General features: G+C 37.6%; 1 protein-coding gene across 1 annotated transcript in view; it reads right to left on the reverse strand.

The window, feature by feature from the left end:
- Nucleotides 1-3,302: 3,302 nt before the first annotated feature.
- Nucleotides 3,303-26,143, reverse strand: part of AVL9 (AVL9 cell migration associated) — a 42,259-nt gene continuing 19,418 nt past the window's right edge. The window contains exons 4-16 of the mRNA XM_017836153.1: nt 25,160-25,231; nt 24,274-24,363; nt 24,037-24,103; nt 23,336-23,376; nt 22,205-22,243; nt 18,378-18,447; nt 17,212-17,759; nt 14,355-14,489; nt 13,308-13,527; nt 11,822-11,939; nt 11,013-11,066; nt 8,801-8,889; nt 3,303-7,921 (exon numbers count right to left, since the gene is read on the reverse strand). Coding sequence (XP_017691642.1) covers nt 7,827-7,921; nt 8,801-8,889; nt 11,013-11,066; nt 11,822-11,939; nt 13,308-13,527; nt 14,355-14,489; nt 17,212-17,759; nt 18,378-18,447; nt 22,205-22,243; nt 23,336-23,376; nt 24,037-24,103; nt 24,274-24,363; nt 25,160-25,231 — 1,638 coding nt within the window. The 3' untranslated portion in view covers nt 3,303-7,826. The remainder of the gene's footprint in view (nt 7,922-8,800; nt 8,890-11,012; nt 11,067-11,821; nt 11,940-13,307; nt 13,528-14,354; nt 14,490-17,211; nt 17,760-18,377; nt 18,448-22,204; nt 22,244-23,335; nt 23,377-24,036; nt 24,104-24,273; nt 24,364-25,159; nt 25,232-26,143) is intronic.

Raw genomic sequence — 26,143 nt, forward strand, 5'->3', positions numbered from 1 at the left:
AAACAAAAACAGTGATACTCTTTTGTAATGCAATTGGGAGAATCACATACCTCAGGCAAAAACATGAGCGGTATCCAAGTAACTCCAGCCTGGATGGAGTGCTCAGTTCTGTGGCTCATTCTCCCTTCACTTAATTGTTATCAGGCCGCATTAGGCTTTAGGATAAGCCTTTGTTGTTTAAGTGTAGATGATCTATATAGCTAGTGAAGGAGCAGAGTGGGCTGGTTCTGTTACTAAGAACTTTCAACTTGAGTTTAAAATCTTATGTGTAGTTTCTTACCAAAGGGAAAAAAAAAAAAAGGCAAATTTGAATAGGAAATAAATACCAAATAGGAAATACTAAATTCCAGTGGCTCTAAGTCACAACTGGCTAACAGAAGCTGGAAGAACTTGATTTTACCCATTAAGGAACATCTTTTGAAATACAGCCAGTCTATATGACTTCCTTCTAGTCTACAGTTTTTGTTATTTTTGTTATTTTTTTTCTAGATATTATCTGTATCTTTTGTATTCTATATGGTCCAAGATTATGCAGTACCTTATTTAAAATTTATTTACTATTAATTATACGGTATTTTAAAGACAAGACTAGTCAAGTGTTGACCGGTTCTCTAGTGACTGTTAAAGACATACTGTTAGTTCACTTACACAATTACTTGCTGCAGTCAGTATTCAAGCCCAAAGAAAAACAGCTGGAAAATGCTATTCTCAAGTCTAAATTCTTTCCCTGCATAATTCAAGAAGGAAACTGTGCAGGCAAAGCATTGTCATGTGCCTGGAAGTGGTCACTAGTAGAATTAGACTTCTGCAGAACAAAGACAAGAGCCAAAAAACCTGCAGTTCTCATTTCATAAAGAGAGCAAATGTGATTACAGCCTTCACAGAGTTCTAGCTAGCATCTTACTACAAAGCTTCAGCCTAATCCCAGCCTATTCAACCTGTACTTGGCTCCGACATATATTTACACCCAAGGTTCAGTGAATCAACTCTGTATGTCCTCAAGCTCTGATATATTTGCAAGTTTGCCTCTTTTCTGGTAGAACTAAATTTAAGTCAGTCTTACATGGTTTCAGTTCCCCTTACCCAAAGTAATAAAAACGTGATCTGGCCTCTGCTAATTTTTAATTCATCCACTCCTTTTTACAGTTGTTTAAGTACATACCTAATTGCAAGTTTAATTTTTGTTGTAAGGGGACCAGTAAGATCTAGGGCAGTGAGTTGTGTCAAGCTTTACAGAGAACAGGATCAGATAGATAGTTAATTTGCAAGGGTGAAATAATTTGATAACGTTCTTAACATTATATTTAAGATTTAAAGCACTCCCTGGTTCAAAGCACTACTGCTTTTCACAATATTTCTCATTTCACTTCTGAATGCCTCTGTTAAGATGCACAAGCACCTCCCACATGGCAGGACAACCAAGGGGCACCTGTGGACAAACCTGCAGACCACCTAACTTATTAGTCAAGCTAGTGTTTTTCCTTCTCTGTTTCCCATTTCCAGCTACTTTCAAATTGTTTTTTGGATCTGGATTCCTACACGGAAGGAGCTTTTAGGCAGACTCTGAAGTAGGCTCACCCTTAAAACCAGTTTCTTTCCACTTTCTGCTCAACGTTAGCCACACGAAGTTCTGTTTAGTCCCACTTTCAGAAGTATTTAAAGTATCTCCCTCCTACAACATTTCTCAGGAGGACAATTCAGCAAGGCAGAGTTCTTATAACTCAGAGGAGTATCAGACTATAAAATGCAAGGATCATTCCTGATGCCAGGAGGCAGCCTGTACGACATCTGTACCTCTTCACACACCTGCCAAGCTCCAGTATGGAAGGGGCTGGCAAACGGCCTGAACCAGCAGGTGAGAGCAATACTTGGGTCAGTATTGAGTCACAGAACCTTTGACATGGAAGAAAGGACTAACAAAGAAAAAGGGACAGGTATAAAGGTGAAAGAGAAATAGCAGCATCTCTGTGTGCTTTTCTCCCCTTCTGCTCTAAAAACCAGCTCTTCTGTGTCTTGGTCTAACTTGTGAAACCAGGTGCCTCCATTTCAGCAAAGAAAGGATTTAAGCCCTGTACATAAGCCATTACTGAAGTGCTGAAGTATGACTGGTCACCTGAAGCATTACCTGACTTCATCTCTTAAAACAGCAAACTGTACCGAATACACACGTGCACTCTACTGCATTAATATGACCAAAGAGGACAGTAAAAGGCATTACTAATAAAAGGTAATGATGTAATGTGGAACTTAAAGACTATTCAGATCATGTGTTAAACATCAAGCTAAATCCTGATGCTAAGATTTAGAAAGTGCAAGAAGCACAGCTTCTTTTAATTTTAACTCTGAGCATGTGCTTTTACTGAAGAGAAAAAAATCATTAAGAAACAATCTCCAAAATTTAAGAGTGGGCATATGTTTCATCCAGCTCCCTGGCACAGTATTACACTTGTCAAAATTCATACACACACAAATTATTCAGAGCAGCAAAGGTCACTAACCACAGGTCACATGAGGCAATATGTTATGCTCAGCATTGTTTTTGCCACTTTCTGGTGTGCCTGAGCTTTTAAATTCTCCACTGTGTTTCAGTGTGTGTTTCTGAAGTATCTGAATTGAAAGATGAGAAACCAATTGAGTTTCTTCTCCAGTATTTTCCACCTGTTTCATACAATATGCAAGTGATGTTATTTCCCACATTGTTTTTAAGACAAGAAGACAGCTGTACATCTGCCTTCACTTTAGATAACTGTTCTTCCTTCAGTCTATACATTCTACTTGATTATGCTCACTTGATCTAGAAAGCAGTGGTGCTTTCTTGGTGATCTACATTAAGACAAAAGATTTTGTAGATGTTCTCTGCTACTATTGAGATAAACAATAATTGTGCTTTCATCAATATTAAGTCAATAAATTCAGGCAGGGAAGTAACAAAAAAAAAAAAATCTTACTTTACCAGTTGATTTTGGAATATTATTACAAGAGGAGCAATGTATGATTAAGCAATTCTGAACCTATACAGTAGGACTCCAGACAGCTAGACTTCCAAGTTCCATCATAATTAAGCCACCTGTGTACAGATGCTGTGCATATATGATGTCAATTTACAGGGAATAAGGTAATCTGAGTAAGGGTCACAATTTAACTATTTAACTGACAGAAGTGATCCACCTCCAAACACTACTTCTAATGTTTGATAAAGAATGGGGTCAAGACCAGAAACAACACAGAAGTAAAGCTCTGTGCCTGCTTCTTTAAGTCAGTCCCTTCTCTACTATAATATTAAAGACTCAAAACACCATGAAGCAATTTGTCATACATCTTTAATCATAATACAATAATGTAGTGTTTCTCCCTTTAATGAATACCCTCCATGTTGCCCTTTTTAATGAAAACTAAATACCTGCAAGAAAGTAAAATTACAGTGCATAAAAAACATGATGCAAATTTATCTTTCAGTGTGTTTGCACAACTACTTGAGCGTGGTCGGAAATACATTAAAAAATTTTAGAGAACTGCAGCCGTTCGCTAGACATAAGCTCCATCTCATTCACATCTGAATGTTACTCAAGGCAGTTAAGTTTCCTCCTACTGGAAACACCCATTTACCAAATCATTCTCAGGTAGGTACAACAACAGCATTATGGCAGAAGTTTCAAAGTCTTAAAACAGCTCACTATGGCCGAGAACTGGATGTGCAGCAATTCATTTTCATGGCATCCTGGTTTTGATCAGATGTCACATTCCACAGGAACTACATGCTACTTTGGAGCTAAATCTACACCAAAATTTTAGTTGTACCTGAAGCTCTTACTGATGTAAGAGAGGTCTGTGACCTCCTGAACACTTTAATCAATTCATAGTGAGCAGCACCCCATAGGGAATAAGAAGTCACACTAGAGGATCCTCTTGTCCTAAATTTGCAAAAAGCAGCATCCACCATCAGTTTAAATGGAAGACGAATTTCAAAAAGACTGCCAGTGAATTACAAGCAGCTACCAATATCAAAACCAGATGCCTGCAAGTGTCTCCTGGTGGGGTTAAATTATTAAAATAATACAGCTTTTTGAGCAGACCAAACTTTAAACAGGCTGGATGTATTTTATTTTTCAAGCAGCACAAGAAAAATCAAATACATTACTTGTACGTTCAATTATCAAGCAATAGTTTCTATGTTTAAAAACAGCATTCACGCCTTCACTTTTACAATTAAATACTGCCACATAAGTTTCTCTGCTTAGTAATAATTTGTATGGAAATCAGAAGCTTGTTTAGGCAAAATATTATATTTAATTACAAAGGTGCTTAAAACAGATGTACAAGGTCAAACAAGTGCAGTGTACTAGAACACTGACCTAAAAAGTCTAATTACATTGTGACATTTGAGGAAACTGGTGTCAGATGTGCACAGGAATCAAGGTTATGACATGAAAATGATTGATAAAAGATGCTGAACTCTTTAGTCAAATGAAATATTAGGTCAGCAATACTCGGATCTTAGGGGGCTTTGGGGACTTACATCTCATACCTATGCTCAACAGGCAGTTCCTCAAATGCTGGCACATACAAAAAGCTGAAGCTGATGCCTTTGATGACAGAAAGTTGAGAGGTGTGCTATTGCATTACCTGTAAGTCAGTGTGTGCTGCATGTTGACAGCCAGAAATACCTTTGCAACATCAAATCACAACAGAGCTGTAACAATACCTTCACAGTTGACTGATTTAAAGGCACTATCACCAATTCACTTAGGACTCACTGTTTCTTACAGCGCAGAAATGCATGTCAGGGTCTTTGCAATGGAAGTCAACTGCCTAAATCTTTCTGAATAATTAATAATGCCTGCACTGGAAATTTTAAAACAGAGGAGAGGAAAATAGCTTGAATTTGCATTAGATTTAACTAAAGATGTTACAAACATTAAATTAAGAAGAGAACTACATGAGAACTAGATGAACCTCAGTGGCTGCATGCCTTCCTACAGAAAAGTAAGCTTAAGCAAATATTAAAGAGCAAACATAGATGTTAATGAAGACCACTAATTACGAAGATCATTTCATCTCCACCCACTCCATGAGTCTTAATCGCTGTATGAGTTTAAATCCAAGATTGGTTTGCTAGCAGGATGCCGGTTCTTAAAAAGATTGAAAATTAATACAAGTTTTTTATTTTGTCACTTCTAAAGAAAGGAAAATACTCTTAATCAGGTTGTATGTTTGGCTCCACAACAGAGACAGCTGGGACAGTGGTAATAAGACTGCAGAGAAAGATCTGTCCTTGCCCATAAGAGAAATACTGTGAAGTATCATGACAGAGTTGCTGTACAAAGCAGCAAGCAGCTATGCGTCAGCTTAGCACTCCAGATGCCACCTCGTTCTGCCTTTTCTCAGACTAATCCACCACAAAACAAACAAATGAACAAAAGTCAGCTTTCTAGTAGTCCTAGGCCAGCAAGGGAGTCTGTCAGAGTAAGGGGAATGCTGAGAGCTAATACATCTTCCATATAAATTTGGAGCATAGGAGAATTCTACAGAGAAAACACACGTGAGGAGGTGAAAAAAACAAGGATATTGAAAAGGGATCCTAAAAGGTCCTGTTTCTACACCTTGTAAATACCAACCACTTGCCTGGCTTCTAGAACTCACCAGCCTGAGGCCCTAAGCCTAAATCTACCCTAGTGTGCCTTAAGTTTCTGAAGTTAAGTTTTATAGGTGCTTAAGTACTTTATGAACCTTTCCGCAGTCTTCAGGACAGCATGAACCCCGACCATTTAAATCCCAGACAGCAGACAATACGTTTGTCATTTCACAAAAGCAAGGGATTATTTTTGGTTATTTTCTTATCTGCATGCTGAATCAGAAAGCTCTAGACTCACCACGGATAAAGACAGCTTTAGTCTTACTTCACTGCGTATAAAGTAATACCTAGTCTTTGAAAAGATACAAATGTCTATTACAGAGTTGTGGAATAAAACAGAAAAGAGCATCAGAAGTGTTAGAAGATATACAAATACACACAGAGACTAGGAGCAATAGATACATCTTACTTCCTGTGTCAGAAGCAGTAAATTAATAGAGCTTTTGGGGCCTTTTTTGCCCTTCTCAAATCAAACTACTCAAACTAGCTGTATACTTTCAGGTTTGCCACAGTCATTCTATCTAATTTGTCCTGGAAAAAAAATTAATGCAGGCTTTAAACCAGATCCTGCATTTTCAAATCACTGTTCGAAGCAATAAAACTGAAAACCATGTTGCTGGATGGTGACAGCGTGATGCAAATGTAGCTTTTCTATTACCTTTACAAATGCACATAAGAAATTAGAACATAATTTCTTAAAACACATTACATTCAAGCCTTCTTGTTTATCTCTTGTACAGCTGCTGCATTTCATTTGAGGAATAGGAGAAATAACCATGACTAGAAATCTTGGCCCCAGAAAAGAACATGGCAAAATGCTGACAAGATACCAGTGAGGCAATAAACTAAGAGCCTTTTGGTAAAGAAAAGTTGGAACACTTGATAATGTAATGTAGAAAATGTTAACAGCTACCATGTGGGGATGTCAGAAGGCATACAGAGGCACACACATTGCAAGAAAACAGGAAATAATCTCCCTTGGAATCAAGACATGTAGGAAGTGCAATACGCTTGCATACAGAAGACACCGCATGCACGTCACATAGGAAATACAGAATTGTGCCACATCTTCTCAAACAAATTTCTTCACACAAGGATACGAACTGAGACAGTTTAGTTACTCTCTCAATTCTAGTGTTACTCTCCTTACGAAAAAAGTAGTTATCCAAATGGATCGTTCCCTGAGTCGACACAGAAAATCGATATAGCTGATTTTCATTTGGAAGAATCTTCATCACTTTAGTATGGGAAAAAAAAAAAAAGTCACACAGAGTTTGCTACTGTTCTAGTTCTGGGTGGGTTTAGTACTTTGTATTCGTAATGTATCAAACTACACTGACGTTGTAATTACATCCTAATAGAGCGAGACCTCACAAAACTTTCTAAGATCCATTCCCAATTTGGGAGAAATGTTTTGTAATACTTTCCCTGAAGAGATCTCTCCAACTGGAATCCCATTCGTGTCCCAGGGTAAAAACAACACAGCAAAAACATATGCAAAGTTATGAAGGCCTACTGTATAACATGAAAAAAAAATACTGATTTTGCAACTGTCACGTAAATTTGGAGACACAAAGAGAGCCAGAGCCAGATTAATTCAAACAATGCTACATGGATACAGAGGATAAAGGAAAAAAACCCCTTGTCAGCCACAGTCTTACTCTGCACCTTGTTGAGTTTAGTTTGCAGGTGAAAGCGAGAAAGTTCCACCTGGCTTGGAACCCTTTAAGGGTTGCAGAGATTCTCTCAAATCCAACCTGAAAGAGGAATCAGTATTTATATTCTGCTTATTTCTAACAAGAATTCACAAACAATTGGCTATCTGGATTGAAAAATATAACTAGTTTACATAAATATTTTCAACATCCAAGAAAATGTACAAATCTAAAGTCAAACACATTTGGCTTGCAACAAGCCCTGTTTGCTAATGTCTTTATAAAGGCTCAGTTTTAAAGAGAAGTAGTCATCTTAAATATAACCAACATACTGCAAATGCCACCCCGTTGTACGGAGACACTCACCATTCTTCTATACTTCTAGTGAAACTGAATAATAACATCCCACACCTGCTTGCAAACAACATATTTTGGTCCTGGGTAGTTAATCTCCAATCCTACATTTCGGAGCAGTCTTTTTACAGCTCAGAGAAAGCATTGCACCTGAAATAGTCAGCAGCACTATGAAAAACCAGCACTTAGTCCCCGAGGCTTTGGGGTGACTGCGTGAAAGTGGAAAACCAGGATGACATGGCTGATTTCGCGCTTGTGAAGGCTCCTCCAACAGACTGACCTGCAATACAAACCAAAGATCCATAGTGAAGTGTTATCATTACTGAGGTTATTACAAAGAAATATTAAAACAAAATTTAAAATTGCACAATCGGTTGTCCAATTTGGGATTTAAAATCCAATTCCAGAATCTGCGTCAGAAAACATTCAAAGAACTTGAACACGGTAGCTCAGCAGAAATGGCCTATGATGTCCTTTGCCCAGGAAGGCTTGCTAGACTTTGGGCCAAAAGGCATTCCTTGCCAGAGTGTACAACAGCAAAAAGACAAGACAGACTCCAATGGGAAAAAAGAGGAAGTTAAACAATTTTTGGCAAAGCCATTGCCAAACAACTGTCAAATCCTTTAATGGGTGGACTCTCATCATCTCGCACTGCAAGATGACAATGTGATGTCAAATCCCTGATGTCAAAGCCCCTGTTGAAATGCAACAAATGCTTTCCCAGAAAATTACAGACAGCTGCAAAATCTGCAGAAACTGACACATGGACTATTTCTGATTTCACCCAGCTCTAGATAGTTCCAGTCGAAGTAACATAAAAATTGAGAATAAAAACTGAGAATAATTTAATGCAGAAGGTGGTGTGGTCTAAGGATTTCCAGATTACATGAAACCTCTTCCCTGAACATCTCTTCCCATATTCATCTCCAGGCCACAACAAAAAAAGGAATGTACACTAATTTCTTGTCTAGCTGCTTCTCTTTCCACTATTACACAATATATGGGGCCTCAATCAGCAGCTCTACCCTTCAAAATGTTGCTCAGGTTTGTGTGTATGTCATAAAGTATATTTGGATTAAACTAAAATATAACTGAGAAAACAGGATGCTTCAAAAGAGATATGGCTTAGATGCAAGCTGATTTTAAATACATTTCTTACCTACAGCTCTTCCTGTTTGTACAACATTTCGGCTGGTGGAAACCATCACATTTCCAATCTTCTTTCCACGTTCACTGTTTTGCACAGAGCTAATCAAGAGAGATACTGAAGACTGTTAGTTCACTGACTTCTTATTACTCCCAGGTGTAAAGAAAACACATAATTAAAGTATGTATCATTACACACAGATTCACATAGCATACATATATATAATTCATATATATGATCAAGCCCATAGTTCCTGCGTGCATCTTATCCACATAGATCAGTTAGGAAAGCTTCTCAGAGGAAGAAAAGATGCTATCAAAACATCCAATGGTTCACTCCTATAAGGCACACTTTGAACCTTTCACAGAATCACAGATGCAATTAGGCTGGAAAAGACCTCTGAGATTATCGAGTCCAACCTATGACCAAACACCACTGTGTCACCTAGACCATGGCACTAAGTGCCACATCTAGTCCCTCCTTAAACACCTCCAGGGACTGGGACTCCACCACCTCCCTGGGCATCCATTCCAATGTCTAATCACCCTTTCCTAAATGTTTACCAAGATGCATTATGTTCTAAATTACAAAGTCAGATTTGCAATTTTGAGAAGTTTTAGCCCCAGTATATAACCTTTAAACAAAATAGTGTTACTGATCAGCCTTTTCTTTCTAAAGAGAGTCTACTTTGTATCTTTCTCTAAGATAAAATTTTTGTTCAAGGACAGTTTACACTCATGCCTTTGTTAAAGAAATGCAAAAAAAATGACAGACCATCATCATTTGGAAAGAAAAGCACAAAAGCAATCAGTTCTACTGCACAAGTACGATCATTTGAAAATAATCTGATTGTTTTAAATTGTGACTTTCAAGCCCACATTTCAGGCTTTGCAAACCCATTAATGTGAAACTTAAAAACACATCATGCCACATTCTTTTCCCACTTTCAGAATCTTCAGTGTGGATGGAAAAAGCAGAAAGAACAGAACACACCAAAACCAAGTTTAGGCTCAGTTTGCAAAAGCAAGTAATTTTGATGAGTATCTGATAGCAAAGTCCCACCTGGAGAACAAAAGCACTGTTGTAAAAATACGTATTATTAGAAGCACACTAGGAACCACGGGTCTCACCCTACCCAGAAGAGTTAGTAACCTGCCTTTCAAACACAAAAATAGGGCAACATTATAGACACCTACACATCTTTCAAATTAAGTCTTTCTACAAGGATTATCCTTTAATAAAAAGAGCTGCTATCAGCATGCACCTTCTTGAAGGCAATTACCTTGAGATTAATCTTGACTCATTTGCATTCTCAATCGCCATCACGGAAATTTAATCTGTCACTGGTCAGCAAAAGCAACAGAAAGATTCAGCGAGCTGAAGTCTGAACCTTTTTATTCCTCGAGCTGTTCTCTGTTAGCATGTGGTTTAGGTCTACCCACAGTGCATTGAAATTAATGTTTCCACAGCTGAGGCAGGCACAGAGTCAGCAGCGTGTATGTACTGCTGATTTACAGGCATCTTAAGGAACCAGTCTCTAAATGTTTTATGGTCAACACAGCTAAGTGAGAAAACAATCCGTTTTGCTTGGTGCATAAACCCAGGACTGAATTCTGGCTTCAGTTAGAGATGAACAGCCATGGCAATAACAAGCACCACTAAGTTTTAGACTTGAATACTACAGGAGCTGAGACCAATGTAAAGTTCAGCTAAGTCTGGTGCAATAAGGAATTATGCAAAACTCATTTTAAACTTGTAAACTGAAGAAGTTGAACGACATCTCAGTATGCATACAGTGAACTTTGAGAGTTTTAGAACAATGCTGTATTAAAAACCAGTTAATTAAAAAAAAAAAGCTGGCGTCTCCTAATAATGTCAATGTACAGAAAATCACTGATGGAAGTTTTAAGAGCTTAAGCTTTAGCTTACAAATTAAAAATAAATATACAAAAGCCTTATAATTGCAACACAAAAAAAAAATCAAGGCTCTAATATGTAAAGTCCAACATAAAATATTGCATTAGCTTTTTTTTTATTATTTATTTCAGGCAAGCGTTTCACCTTTAGATGTGGTGATGTTTTGCAAGAGAATGTTGTGTACAGTTTCATGGACATGGCCAATTTGAATCATTATCTTGGTTAGTTCATCATAGCAACAGTTATGCAGTTTAGTAATATTTGACCACACTTTTAAAAAATACAAATCAAAGTACTTTATACTTACTGTGACAATCTTAACTTAACATCTGATACAGAGTATTGTCCCTGGAATGGGTGGCTAGAAGAAGAGGAAAAACCCGAGAAAACATTAAATATTTATTTTTTTCATGATGAATCTGTATCACGTAGTTATTAGCTGTCCTCCTATCTGTGCCTTACCAAAACAAGTTTTAAAAATATTTTGCAGATTTACTACTCTATCACTTCACAGAAGGCTGGGTTCCAGTGACAACTCAAACATAGATTTCTTATGAACTACCTATAAGGTGCCTTCTATTTACAGACCAGATATTAACAATCTTTTCAACACTAAGTCAAAAGCACCTCCCTTCAGCAACACAGAGCAAATAAAAAGCATCCCTTAAGTAGATCAAAAGAGCTTTGTAGGTCTAAAGAAAAACCTTTTTCAGACTACAGCAGCTGACAAACTAAAAGCAAACAAAATTCCCTGTAGTACAGTAGTAACTCACACTAAAACAAAACCCATGCACAGCCAACAGTGCTACCAAGCCTGGCATGGCCTAATCTTTCAGTGAAAATACACATAAACCAATCTGAAGTAGAGAATATGCAACAGAAAACAGCCAGCTCCCCTCCATACCCATCAGAGACAACCCTGGACACAGCTACTCCCTGTACACCTGGGAGCAATTAATAAAAAGGAGAACCATCTGAGGACAATTCCTGAGGAATGACAAACTTCTATAGCTGGGGACAGCCAACAATCAACTTGAACAAGTTTCACTTCTCCTGACTCTGGATATAATTTTCTTCATAAAAAGAATTAGAGTAAATGCTAAAAAGTTTCCTTACCTGGAATTTACCTCTGCAAGAGCCGGATGCTTGTTGCTGTTCCATACTCTGTAGTTGTGGGTATTTTTCCAGGCTGCTACAAATGCTGTTCCGAAGTCTGACAAAGTTTTTTCATTGTCTGATAAATTAAAATAAAGATGAAAATTTGCAGAAATTCATTAGAGATGTAATTACAAGACAAATTATTTTCTTGTAAAGAATAATTTTATTTTTCCAAGCTCTTATCAAGTCAAAGACAATTAGAACTCCAGTTCTAAGAACTGGGCACTTCAAAAGTGTTTTATTTTCATTTTAAAGTATTCAAAATATACAATTCCAGGACAAGAGAGGAAAAAAAAAACCTTAAAAAATAGTTTTCTTATTTTTAGTTCATTTATACAGCTCTACGTAAAGAGCTCTACTGGCAAAAAAAAGTCATCCAAACATATGTCTGTCAGAATGGCCACACAGTAACCAAGAACAAAAACTCCATTTGTATTGGTCTTGGTCAGATACACTGGGCTTTGCTGTACTATGTTGTAACTCATTCAAATTTAGTAACCTGCAAATCCACTCCAAAACTACAGTAGGAATTACTGTGGAATAAATTTATCATAACAATGACCTTTTAAAACACTGAAGAGTACAGGAAATAATTTTAGAGCCAGACAGTGAAATAGTATGAGTTCCCAGAAAACCCAGATATTTCATATCAACCAGGTAATCACCTTAAAGTATTAATGTTGTCAGACCAAGAACTTGGCGGCTTCCAGATTTTAAAATCAAGTTCTCAATCACATGTCTTCTCAAAAATACCACAGAACAAAAATCTGAACTTGTTAATTGGTGTGAATAGAGAAAAATCTGATAAGAATGAAGTTAACATGGTGAGTTCTGGGCAAACTAAATATTTTCCACAAATAAAACACTGATTCTTTTACTTATATTTGCACAAAAGGCTGGAACATAGAGAATTCCCTCTGAGCTAAAACAAAAAACACTGAGCCCCAGTAAACACAAGCTTATAAAGCCTGCAGATGAAACCTTTCACTTATGTGAATCTCTACTTAGGACCATGGCAAGAAGGGAAAAAGGCTGGAACAGTCTAGTAAAACTTCCTGAAGACAGCCACTTAACTTCATGTCTCCTTGAATCCAATTAGTTTCCCAAAATTAACTTCAGGTTGCAATACAGTCTACAAGACACTCAAGTTCCTAACAGTCTCATCATATATGGGGTTTCAGGTACTTCTACTTAGGAGGAAAACTTAATTAAATCAAGGAGGAGACAGTCTAAGAAGAAAGTGTCTGTAAGGCTGTGAAGTAAGAATTAGTAATAAGCTTGTAATAAGGAATAACAAGGATAGCCAAGGGCAACTGAAAAAGCAGCCAAAAATGAAACTTTAGGCAGAGGAAGATCCAATGACAGGCCACACATTTACAGCAACAGAGCAAACACTTAGTACATCCACTCCAACCTCCATCCGTAAACAAGGTATCTGTTCTACCTGGTTGTAGCACAGCAGCAAGCAGTGCATGAAGATAAGCACTGAACTGAGCCCTGATCCACTCATCTCCTCCTTCCCATCCAGTGCCATCAAGGAAAACATCATCTCTGTTCTCAGTTACATGCTTCACTAAGTAATCTGAAAATCTCAGGTCAGCAGTTGTTGGGTTCAGGATCTTACGGAGTTCTGGATCATGGATTTGTACATGAGCATCTTCTATCTGTTTGAAACAATTCCAAGGGTAAACATTTATCTAAATAAAACTGCTTACACATACTTATATTGCTATCTAAATCTAAACCCTCATTCCCCCAACACATCAAGAAGAAACAAATGCCAAGGAAACAATGAATTTACTGTTCTCAGAAAGTCAGATACTGCTCTGATATATCCAGAATCTGATCGTTTCCTTGGCGCAGAGTAAAAGCCACGATTTGACAGGATTTGGCAGAGGAAGTTTGGTATTCAGGTGTATTTCCCTAGAGGCCCTTTGATTATCACCTCAATTTATTAAGTTGATTATCTATATGGAGCTACCTTAGGCTACTAAATGCTGATTACACGGTCGTGTCTATTTGCTAGAAGTGCCACAGATACTTTTTATTTTTATTTGTTATTTTTATTTATTTTTATTTTTACTATTTCATTTAGATACTATTTTTTTACCCTCTTGATTAAATCAGAAGGAAGTCAATATCAATATCTGCATCTGCTTCTGAGCTGCAAGCACGTATTTTGGAAGACCTTAATACAAAGCCACAAAAAAACCCCATGACACGAAAAATAAAACTACACCAGCAACAAAAGAAAATTTAACAAGCGCCCTGCAAATTCAAATTTTGGAATATATCTAAAAACACAGCTTATGTAACCCTACCCCTTCAAATCATAGATATTTAATAACCTTCTGCATTTAAGAATTTATTTCATATGGAAGGAATTAAAAATTTGGGCATCCATGTGAAGCTTTAAAGGTGTGTTTAAAATGCAACCCCTGCCTCGGCCCTGCCCCTCAGGTTGCAGAAGTGCAAATGCCAAGATCCATACTTCCACAATTGCGTCACTCAGATGTTTCTGCTGACGGAACAGGATGTTGGTCGCTCCCGCAACAAAGCCGCGGACTGTGACATCTGACAGGAGATGATGCTGCTGCAGCGCCATGTATGGCAAACAGAGGTACCCCTAGAGTGACACACATATTTAGAGAATTAACATTAAAAAAATAATAGGCTATATTCCGAGTTTTTCCCAATAAGAGCCAGCACATTTCACCCAGAACGAACCTCAGTTATTACAGTTTCAGCCACAATTATGTGTTGTTTTGCTACACTGTATTTACAAAGCAAAGCCACCAGATAATACAAGAATTAGATTTTTCAAGTGACTGTTTTGCCTTTCAGTCTCAGGACTGAAACTGAAATACAATGCAAAGGATGGGAATCAAATGTGTTTATAAGGCAACAGAATAAGCAGCATAAGAACAATAATAAACAACAAGAGTAAGGTCTCGGGTCAGTTCAGAGACAGGAAGTCAGTGGAAGTAAGGATTCATCTCTCAAGTTCTGGTGGTTGTGAGGAATGTAATGCAGGAAAGCTACAGACTGCTATCCACATTTTGTGGGTGGAGATTTCCAGACACCAGAGACAGCAATTAAGTTTTGATAAGCATATGCATGCCTGCTTCAAGAAGGAGCAGGACAGAAAGCAATACACTATGCTTTTTAGCCACTTCATGGTTGTAAGTTAATTTAGTATCCTGCATGTCAATTAAAAATAAAAAATCAAATGTTTTGAGAAAAGACTTTGAATTAGTCATTGAGAGAAGAGATCAGTCATCATCAAGAAGCAGATGCAGGTAATTTTCTTTTTAAATATTGGATCAACATACTCCTGAAGTCTAATTCCAGCTGTTCAACTGCATAAAGCACAAAGCAATTTATTCACTAGGGCTAATGGCACACTGGACAGAAACACACTTTATCACACAGTACGTGGTAATTGGAAACATATGGAAGAAAGTAGCAAAACTATTCCCTTTTGTTATATTAGACACAGGGATGGACTTCCAAATGACAAGCACTTATCAGCTGAAAACAAATAGCCTGCGTCAAAGGAACAAAAGTGCTTCGAGAGGAATCACCAACCTAAAATGGAAAATTTACAAAAAATACATCTTAAGAAGCTGGCAAAGGAAGGTTTAATTACTGTATGCTCAAGCAGCAATGTCTGGGAAATCTTTCCCTATTTAAAGTATCAAGTGTCAGATTCCAAATCCACATTTGTAAGTATAACAACTTTTATTTCTGTGAACATGTTCCATTCTCTTTTAAAAGAGTGCAAATGAAATGACTGTTAAATCTTACAGAACTGGTACTGAAGAAACAAGCATCACAAGCTTATTTCTCCTTGTGCTCAGGTGTACTTGGATAATGTATTTTGCCACCTGGCAAAATCTCCTCCCACTCAAATTTGTCAGATTTATTAGTCTTTCTATGGCATGGTATAAAACAACCCTGAGATGAGAGCTCTAAAAGAGATGTTAACTTTCCAGTAAGTGGTTCAAACTGTAATTTTGAATCAGATTTTGCTGCTAACTCAGACATGTAAAGCCTTTTCTGCTTTAATTACATTGGAGGAACTCAAGTGAAAAGTGCCTTTGTGAAATGAAAGGTAAACATGTAGAAACTGCCAGCTTCCTTAAAATTATTCTCCATTTTATAAGCTTAGCAGCAAACAGAAGTTTGCACTTGTAGGCCCCCTTATCAATTACTTTATTCTTGCTTTCCATCTAGTATTTTCAGTAGAACTAGACTAAACACAATTTACAGGCTATTGTTCTCATTAGACAGATCATAAGGACAAACACCAGACTGCAGATCTTTGTTGAAGCAGCATTTCTAATGGTGACATGAGGCAACACCGGGCGATGACATTTGAGCTGCTCACTTGGGCCCACATAATGCACCATTTCCAATAAAAGCTACTGTGAGAAGCTCAAACGCAATCATCAAATACAAAGTTCTGCAAGGAAATGCAAATCGACCCCTCCAAAGGAAGAAAAACCACTTTGAACCACACCAGCTTGAGGAAACAAATCTGAATCGTCTATCTTCTACTATGGGCAAATGTGCATTACATTAAAAACAAAATAGCAAAAACTATTGTATCGCTTCTTTTACTGACAAAACTATATTTAAAAGGGATGCATTTTCCCTGGTTTTTATGGGAAATCAGCCCTAGTAACCAGCCCTACTGCTCGTTATCTGAATACCTGCAGTTCAGTTAGACATCAGCGCAAGCTTAAAATTCAGCTCAGCACCATGTACAGAGAAAGAGACCCAAACAAACAGGGTTGTCATGTAGAGAAGGGAAGGGTGGAATTCTATCTTTTTTTTTTGTATTTATATACACATTTTGTGCATTTATACACACATACACAATCAAAAATACCTATATAGATATAAATTAAAAGAGGAAAACAGGCTTTGGTGTAAGCAAAGCTATAGCTTTCAGAGTCTTAGTTTAGATTAAGGTATCCAAACGCTTCTCAAGTACTCCGGTCTTGCCCTCATATAGGTTAGATCAACAATTCTTCAGTATAAAAGAAAACAGTAGTTACTGATATGCACAATTTATTAACCACAGTGGGGCTGCAGGTCACCACTACATAGAATTGCAAGAGCATTTAAGTATTCACATGAAAGAAAAGTGGAATGTGCATGTGCACAACCCTCCTGGACATACTCTTCCACCTGCCTAGGAACACAGTCACTTGCCAGACACTGTATTCACATGTTTTGTAGTACCCTACTGTCCACCTGGAGTTCAGTAACCAAAATTATTACCCACTTCTGAAAAACAGATGTCTTTTTGAGTTACCAGGTACCACAAAGAACACACTTACCTTCGTAAAAATAGCCAGTGGCATCCCGTACTGGTCCTCTTCCAGCCCAGATACCAGTCCCTGAACAAGCACCGTCTGTCCTGTGTTTGCCTGGGGCTGCACAGTGATGGGAAGGCCTTCTGAGCTCATGCCTTTGCTCAGAAGACTTTTGGCCTGTTCTGATGGTGGATTTTCACGTTCGCCTTCTTTCAAACTGGACTCCTCCAAAATGCTGGGATCTAAGGTCTCCCAGTCGCTTTCAGAGGATGCTGGAGAAGCACGGGAAGGAACTTTCAAGCGCTGCACAGTACCATTGGAGGACTGAGCTCCATTGCAAGTCTTCTCCGACTGGGAGAAAGGCACATTTGCTTTTTGACCTTCCACTGAATTGTTTCCTGTCATCTGCCTGCCTCCCTTTCCCATTTCCAAGTTTGTATCTGAAGTATCAGCAGCAGACACAGAAACATACTCATCCATCCGTGGTGTATTTTCCTGCAAGCCAACATCCTCCGATATACTCTTTCTTGGTCTATAATGTGAACAGTCACTAAGACCATGTTCAATCATACCTGGAAAGTGACAGCACACATGAATGAATATCAGCATCTCAGTAGAAATTTAAGTTACTTTTGTGGGGGGAAAAAAGAAAAAAAAGAACAAAGTGTTCTTGTGTACACAGTGGAAATTCATGTATTTTCAAACACTACTTTGGGAGGGAGGGGTGTGTTAAAAAAAACAAACCCCAAACCTCACACTTTCTGTCCTAAAGAATCTGTCCCAATATTTTGCTTTGAGAGGACTGGTTAGAAGCTAAGAATTAGCAGAGTTAGGGGTTATGTTTGTTTGGTTTTTTAAAGAGTGCATGTGGAGGGAAGAGAGAAGTTTGTATTTTTGGTTTTTAAGGAACTCAACAGGAATGTGTGACTTAATCAGGGTCTCATCTATGTCACAGGCAATACAGAAAATCCAGTGACTTCAACTAAGCTCAAGCAATAACCCATTAAGTGCAAGTAGTAAGTATTAGGTGTGTACCTAGTACATGGACATGCATACAAGTCACTCATCTTTCAGGTAACACATCAACCTAACTTTATTATCACATAAGTTGATTTCCAAATGACGCAGTACAGCCAGTCTCAGTTATCACCAGAAAGCATATAAAAAGAAGTCCAAGCTTCTCTTCTTACCAGGAAAGAGTGACAGGACAGTCATCAGAGCTCCCACCAACCTATTTACAGGGGAAATATAAAACAGCACCTGGTGGCAGAAGGGAGGGGAATGGGAAGAAGAGAGAATGCAAGAGAGGAAATGGGAATTAGGGATGAGAGAAGGAGAAAAATAAAATTATTATGCATGACAAAGATAGAATACATGCAAACTATTTAAGGCACTTTTTATGTTGTATTAGAAAGCCTGCTTACTAACAGAACCTCTTAAATAGTTCAAAGTAAATGTTTAAATATGTCTATAGTATCCTTAAATTCTATAATATTTGTAATACATGTCATATATACAGACACACACACACACGTAACATATTTGACAGTGATGCAGATTTTTCTGTCAGTTTTTAAGATTTTTTTTTTCCAAACTGATCCAGTTACTGAATGACTGACATAAAAAAGTTGTTCTTGGCACGCCGCATAAGTTCTTGCTCATTTGTAGTACATTAAAATGTCTGTTATAAATCAAAGAGGCTAAATATTCTTTATTCCAGAACTCTGACAAAAACCTATGCAAAAACATCTCTTCTGAGGAGTTATATTAAGGATATGTAGGTAAATGAAAACAGGATAAATGCTGCATGTATTTATTACAGGTATATTCTTATGTAACAAAAGAAGATTTTTTTTTGGAAACAGAAAACATGACTGATATTAACTTTGGTAAAGCACCTAAGGCATAACATGGGAAAACAGAATCTCCTTATTTAAATTAGAGAGACTGGGATTAGTAAATTAGTTAGGAATTCAAAAGAGGCTGTCAAAGGCTAGCAATGAAAGAAGAAACAGAAGCCAGACTGAGTATTACTACTGAAATTCCTCCAAAATAGGCCTTCAGGGGAAAGAAATGGGAAAAAACAAAACAAAACTAAAAAAAAGCCACAAAACAACCCAAACCCAAAAATTCCCCACAAAAGTCAATTTGTTTAACAATGCCATTTTTACATTCTCAATCAGCACAATACTAGTAAAAAAATCATACATGAGTATTACGAGGAATCAAGAATCCAAAGGAATACATAATGATCTAACTTGATGACTTTGCAGTCCAGTTTAATAGGTATATGACAAAATTAAAAGTGCAAGCTTGTGGACTGTGACTTAATAAGAGACTTCTGCTGTAAGCTAGGAATACACTTTAGAAGAGACTGGACAACACTCTGAGGCACATGGTGTGACTCTTGGGGACGGTCCTGTGCAGGGTCAGGAGTTGGACTCGATGATCCTTATGGGTCCCTTCCAACTCGGCATATTCTGTGATTCCATGAATAATAACTCATGTTCCACTAGTATTTGCCAGTCTACAAGCTACTGAATTGATCGAACCAAGAGAAAGATCTACACAGTCCTAACATACACCAAATGAATTGTAATGTACCTCAGCTAGAAACAGACTTGGTACATTATCTTAAACATATTAAAAAGAAAAATTGTACGAGATAGGTGAGTTCAAATTGCAACAACCACTGAAATAGCATGGTGAGAAGAACAAGCAGCTCATCCGTGGAAAGAGTTTTGGCTGACTTCAATGGAAATAAAGAAGTCTAACTTCTTTTAGGATGCTGCTTTATAATGCATGTATGAAAAATGCATGATATAATAGCAATGAATTACAACAGAAACCCTGTGATACTCCCACAGGTTTAGATTCTCAGACAGTGTGCATTCCTAGCCATGCTTTATTTTAAGCCTATAGAAATAATTAATCCTGTAAAGAAATACCTTGTTTTCAAGAAATCTCTTCCAGTCTAGGTTTCTGTCTGGGTATACCACTTACTTGAGGCAAATACTTTTCTATATTTGTTCCATCAGGTCTCTCTGCCATCTTTCTGTCTGTAAGGGTGCACACTTCCTTACCCCTCCTAACCCCACTATACGGCCCACAGCATTTACATCAGCAAATTGGGTGGTCCTGGCAGCAGAAAGTCAAATGATCACCATCTGGAAGTAGTCTTCCAGCCTAATAACAGCTGAGAGGTGAAAAAAAATCTTTTAGCCTGTGAAAAAAAACATCAACCAAATTGCTACGGATTAAAGGAAATTGGTCTGTGCCATTTTTCAGCTCAAGGAAAATTGGCATTACTAGTGGCTTCTTGCATATTATATTTAAGGTCTTTGAACATACAGATTCCCACAGTTATTCTGGAACCTTAGCATCTGCCAGAAAACAAGCAGTGCCAGAGAACAAAACTTTCTTTTAAAATTGCAAGTGATGTCTTCCTGTTGGAGCTTAGGGAAAAACAGAAATGAAGCAACCTGCTTTGTTTGTTCCATAAGCTTTCAAAACAATTTCATATGTTTGAGTAATATGAACATGCTTGGGAAACCCTTCCCCTCCTCTTTTCCTGTGCATTTGTGTCTTGTGGTTTGAGCAGTTTCAGAAAAGAACTGTAGCACAGTGAAGTGTATGTCCAAATGCTGAACTGACTTGGTGAGATGTTAGCATAAGATTTTTAAATAGAACAGTAGTGATACTTTATAAAATTTTAACTGAAAAATACTGTTTTCACTTACACTTTATTAAAAAAATAAAGTGCAGACTTTCAGAGTGTATTAAGTTATTTTAGGGGAAAAATTTGCATATTGAGTGTTGATTACCTACATTTCTACATGTGTACTCCTACTATGCCATAGTTATATTTTCTCAAGGATACCTTTTGCATAGCCTTTAATATAGTCATCTTCAGCATACAGCTCTTCAATGCAGAAACTGCATTTATTCTCATCAATAAATACCTAGAACTGTCAAAGTATATCACTTGTCACTTAAGTGACAAGTGCAAAAGCTTCAGAGAACTTATATTCAGAAATATAAGTATATTTTAAAATATAATAGCATATTTACTGCCTCACAAAAGATACCTAGGCCTAGGATATAGACTTAAAAAAAACCCACAACTGTTTTGGTATCTTATAGATTAAATCCTACTGACTTTCCAGTTGCAGCTAACAGGAAATTCTATGCTTCTTCCCAGCACTCTGACGTAGCTGGGTTTTAACACAGCAGGTTCACTGAAGAAAAAGTCACATTTGGGAAACTGAAAAAAAGCTTTAAACAAAATTTTTAAACCAAAGCAAAACAAAATCCCTACATAAATGTGTCTCTGGCAGCTGATATACAGTAATTTCAGTCAAAGTTCTTGTTCTAGGCCATTAATATGTACACAGAAGAAAACAAATGTCTCTGTTTCACATTTTGCATATTATACTTAGATCACTAAGACAGCATTGCTTCTGAAGCAGTAAGATAGCCCAAGGCAAACACTGGGCCTAGAATCCAGCAGTTTTTACCAATTTATAATCAGAGTTCAGCCTGACCTAACAGATAGGGCTCTCTACGTTGCCTCCTGAGGGACACTTTTAGCACCTGTTTCATTTAGTATGTCTATTTAAAGCCTGAACCAGAAGTTCCACTTACTGAATGCCTGTAAAGCTGTACGTGCGCTCTTTTAGGTACCCACTCTTCCTATCAGTTTTTTCATGCAGGTACTTATTTGCATGATGTGTATCCTTTCCTATCTTTTACAGTATGTTAACTGTCTCTGCTCATATTTCATCACATTTTACTTAGTCTGGCTGGGACAGCTATTAACAAGGCAGAGTGTGGACAGCACAGAAGTGAAAGCAAATTTATACGTCAACACCCAGAAGTCACTTTTAGCCTAATAACCCAGCTTATATATTGATGCAAAGTTGTTGGTATTACTTCAGATACTTCTATTTTATATGTGAAAAAAATTTAACTATTGCATCTGTACTTCAATTACCTGCCTCAGCCCACAAAACATTACCTTTTTCTCTAGAAGAATCAGTTTAAAAAGGATCAAGACCTGAAAAAAAAACACAGAAAGAAAAAACACAGTGAGTGAACCAGTGCCATTTATCAAAACTACCGTGCAAGCATAATCTCTTATTCAAGGTTTCATGTTAATCACTGCATAACTGTCCAATGATCAAATACATCTGACCAGTGAAAACAAGTGTTCCAGTACCCTTTCTCCATCTGAGCACACAATCAAAAATAGCATGAGATGCACAATAAAAGTGCCCTCCACAAACAAGAACTTTGTAATTTGAATCATACATAGCTTACCAGAAAGAACATGTTGTGCAACTCCAGAATTTTAAAAAACAGTAAACTGCATAAACGTAAAAGAGTTCCTCCACAGAAATACTGAAAATAATCCACCAAAATATGAAGAATAGCATTCACCTCACCTAATTTTAGTTATCTGCAGATGAGGCATCTAGATCAGAAGTGGCTGTACAGACTCTCTACACTCAAGGAAGAACACAGATGCTTCTGGAGCATGACTGGCAGACAAGGTAAACGAAAGTGAGTTCTACCCAAAAAATCTACTGAGCAGGTGTAAGTACACCATGAAATCCAGATTCTCAAACTTGATCCCTTGATGCATCTCAGTTAATATAAGATTCTAAATGCTATTTGTACCTTAGCTATGTGATACACAATGAATTTCAGTAGTCAACAGGAAAAAGAAGTGCAAGTCCCCTCAGGTTCTATGATGGCAGAAGCTACAAAAATTACAAGATATGAGGAAAAAATGCTCCAGGTTGTGTTTGCACAGACTTTAGCAATATTCTTCATCAAATGAGAAATAGAAACAAGACCACAAATAACCACTTGCACTTTGGGACAGGACTGAAAAATATCACAAAAACCTAGAAATCTCCAGAAATCCCTCAGACTGACAAAACTCAGTCTGGAACTTAGTTTCACTGAAGTAATGCAGGTGGAAGGTGAAGGAAAATCAGAAGGCTGTAACCAGAAGAACTTAGGAAACAGTCTTCTTACTCCTACCTCAGGTATGTCTAGACATATTTATTTTTCGTTCCCTCACAAAGCATTTTACTCACTAAAATAGGTGTCGTCCTTTATGTATCTAGCAGAGAATGCCTACCTTGTGTCTGAAGTGGAGAACAAGATCCCGAGGAGACAGACCTGAGATATCAAAAAGGGAGTAATTATTACAATTTAAAAGCCAATAGAGCTACTAACTTACTTCTTGTCACCATTTTCAGCAGAAGGGAGAAACCCATTAGGGATTCTATGTGAACCTGGTTATTTCAATAGCACAACTCATACAAAATGCTTTCAATCTTTTGAGCAGGAGCAAGAGTAAAATTGATGATGGAGACAGTAATACTGTGAATGGTTATGCTCTGAGATAACTCCTGTTGGCTGTCACACAGCAGTAGGGAAACACTGAAGTAAATACTACACTGTGCATTCAGAAAACACACGGAAGAGTCAGAATCGGGGGTCGATATCCCAAATAACAGGGAGGTGAAAGCTTGAGCACTCTACTCCATCAAACAGTTTAACCTAAAAATTAACAAGGTACTGTTTCCCAAAAGCAGACAAGCAGTTACTAGTCAGACTGTTAGGTCAAGAAGTAACATGGCTTTCAACATACAACTACCTCCTATTATGAAAGCAACACTACATTTTACATTTATTTAAATCCATTAATAAAGAAATGCAGGCACACAGACCTCCAGTGCTTAATCTGTTAATACACATAAACAAATTAGCTCAGGAAAGGCATGTGTTGTTTAGAGTAACATTATCTCTGCTGCTTGTACAAAACAAGTCACTTACCAAGATAAACTTGTGACCCTTCTAGCAAAGTACTGCCCAAGGAACTATTCATGTGATCATAAAGTTCCTGCAAAAGTTACAACAAAGGCAAAAAAAACCCAGAAGCTGTTAATGGCACATGGTCACACAAAACCCAGAATAAATAAAATTCACTTATTCAAGGATTTTAATGGCTCATTCCAGAAGGAAAGTAAAACTTTACTAATGGAGTCAGCGTGGCCATTACTGCAAAGTTACCTTTAGAATTGAAATTTGCGAGAAGTCTTTCTCTTCAAAATACGCGTGTGTAATGAGCTGCAGCTTCGCCTGAAGTAACCCATACAATGGCTTGGAAGAAAAACAAACACAAAAGCAAGTGAATAAAACTATGTAGTCATTCATTTCGAACTTTAATCTTCTCCCATGCTTACCTTGCAATACTGACACATTATTACACAGAGTTCATGGATGAGCAGTCCTCAGTGACTAACTCTCAGCATCTTTATCCTGTGCTCATCTTAAATGATGATAATTTCACGTTCCTTCCATTTGCATGTACCATACCATCACTGAACACCTTTCTGACAAAGTACTTTCCTGCTTTAACACTGCTCCAGTAATAGTTCTTTCTTCAGCTTTAAGCACAAAAAGAATTTCTGTTCCCTGCCTGGTGATCAAGGAGCTTCTGCTGAATAGGTAGAAATAAAAGATGCTTCTTCAAAACATCTTTTACTGCATGTGTCACCATCTTAAAACCTCCTTCACAGTTGTCAACAGCCACTACCTCCAGTTATTACGCTAGATGATCTTTGAGGTCCCTTTCAACCCTAGCCTCTATGTGATTATACTGGCCAAACCCCTCAGTCCTACCACATGATAACAGCACTCAAGAAGAATCAATAGATATCCTCATCCCTGACAACAGGCAGGCAGACACTTCTCCAATTACTCTAACAAGAAGAAACAATTCAAGGCAGCTCATTCAAATGCCACAGCCTTTTGATTCAATTTTACTTCAGTATTTTGTTACCCTCCACAATGACTAAGAGATATTTGGAGCCAAGTGTTCCAAATAAGAATATGGAAGAACAGTAATTGTTAATGTTACCTGAAAGTGTCTCGGGAGTTAAACAAACACTCTTACCAGCTGACTGAGGACGCAGACACTTTTCTGTACTGTTTCTCGGGTGATGTCTGCTTGCCGTACTTTTAATGCCTAAGAAATACAAGTATTACAGTATTTTTACCAACACATTATTTCAAAAAGAATGTTTTCACAAGTCGAGTTGTCACATACTACACCCCCCTATTTAAACAAAATCCTAAAACTGGCTACCTTTAACGGCGGGATATACAAACCATTAAATGTTTTGCTCTTACTTTTTAGAAGTATGCCCTTACTTTTTCAGAAGGGACAGGCTGGGAAGGAGGGGCACAGGTGCTGTCTCCTATGTTAAGGAATGGACAGACTGTGAAGTGCTGTCTCTGAGAAAAGCCACAAACAGGTTGAGAGCTTGTGGGTAAAAATCAAGGACAAGACCAAAAAGGGACACATCTACCAAGTAAAAAGCACCATAACGCTGACATGTTAGAGGCTTATTCATTCTGCCCAGCAAGGGTCCAAATGTGGCTGTGATGATAGGCAAAGGACTGTTTAAAAGACACTAGCATGAGAAAAAGGCAACAGCCCAGAGAAAGCAATAGCATTTTAACTCAGGATAATGTAACAGGAGAGATGTCACAACACAGCACTTGCTCTTCTCTAACATTATCTGTTAAAATGAACCAGATTGTTTTATTCCTAGTCTTTGCCTAGAAATATTTTGCTTCATACTCAGGGATTTTCTTTGAGCAACCCATAAAATAAAGGAGGTATCATCCACAGAATCATCTACTTTCTCAGGCAGACCAAACAGCCTCAGCATTTTATAGCAAACCTGGAAATGGTGGGACCAGAAATACAGACAAATGGTTCACTTAACTGTACAAACCAGAAAATGTGTGGACTGTGGCCCACATATCATAAATGACAGATGGAAAGAGCGCTAGAGCTGTCATACGAAACACACTGGGTTTTATTTTACTTGTTCCAAAGAGTTCATCTTAAACATCTATTTATCTTCCTGAC

This window comes from Lepidothrix coronata, unplaced genomic scaffold (genome assembly GCF_001604755.1).
Source record: "Lepidothrix coronata isolate B3197 unplaced genomic scaffold, Lepidothrix_coronata-1.0 Scaffold271, whole genome shotgun sequence".
In the NCBI taxonomy this organism is placed as follows: domain Eukaryota; kingdom Metazoa; phylum Chordata; class Aves; order Passeriformes; family Pipridae; genus Lepidothrix; species Lepidothrix coronata.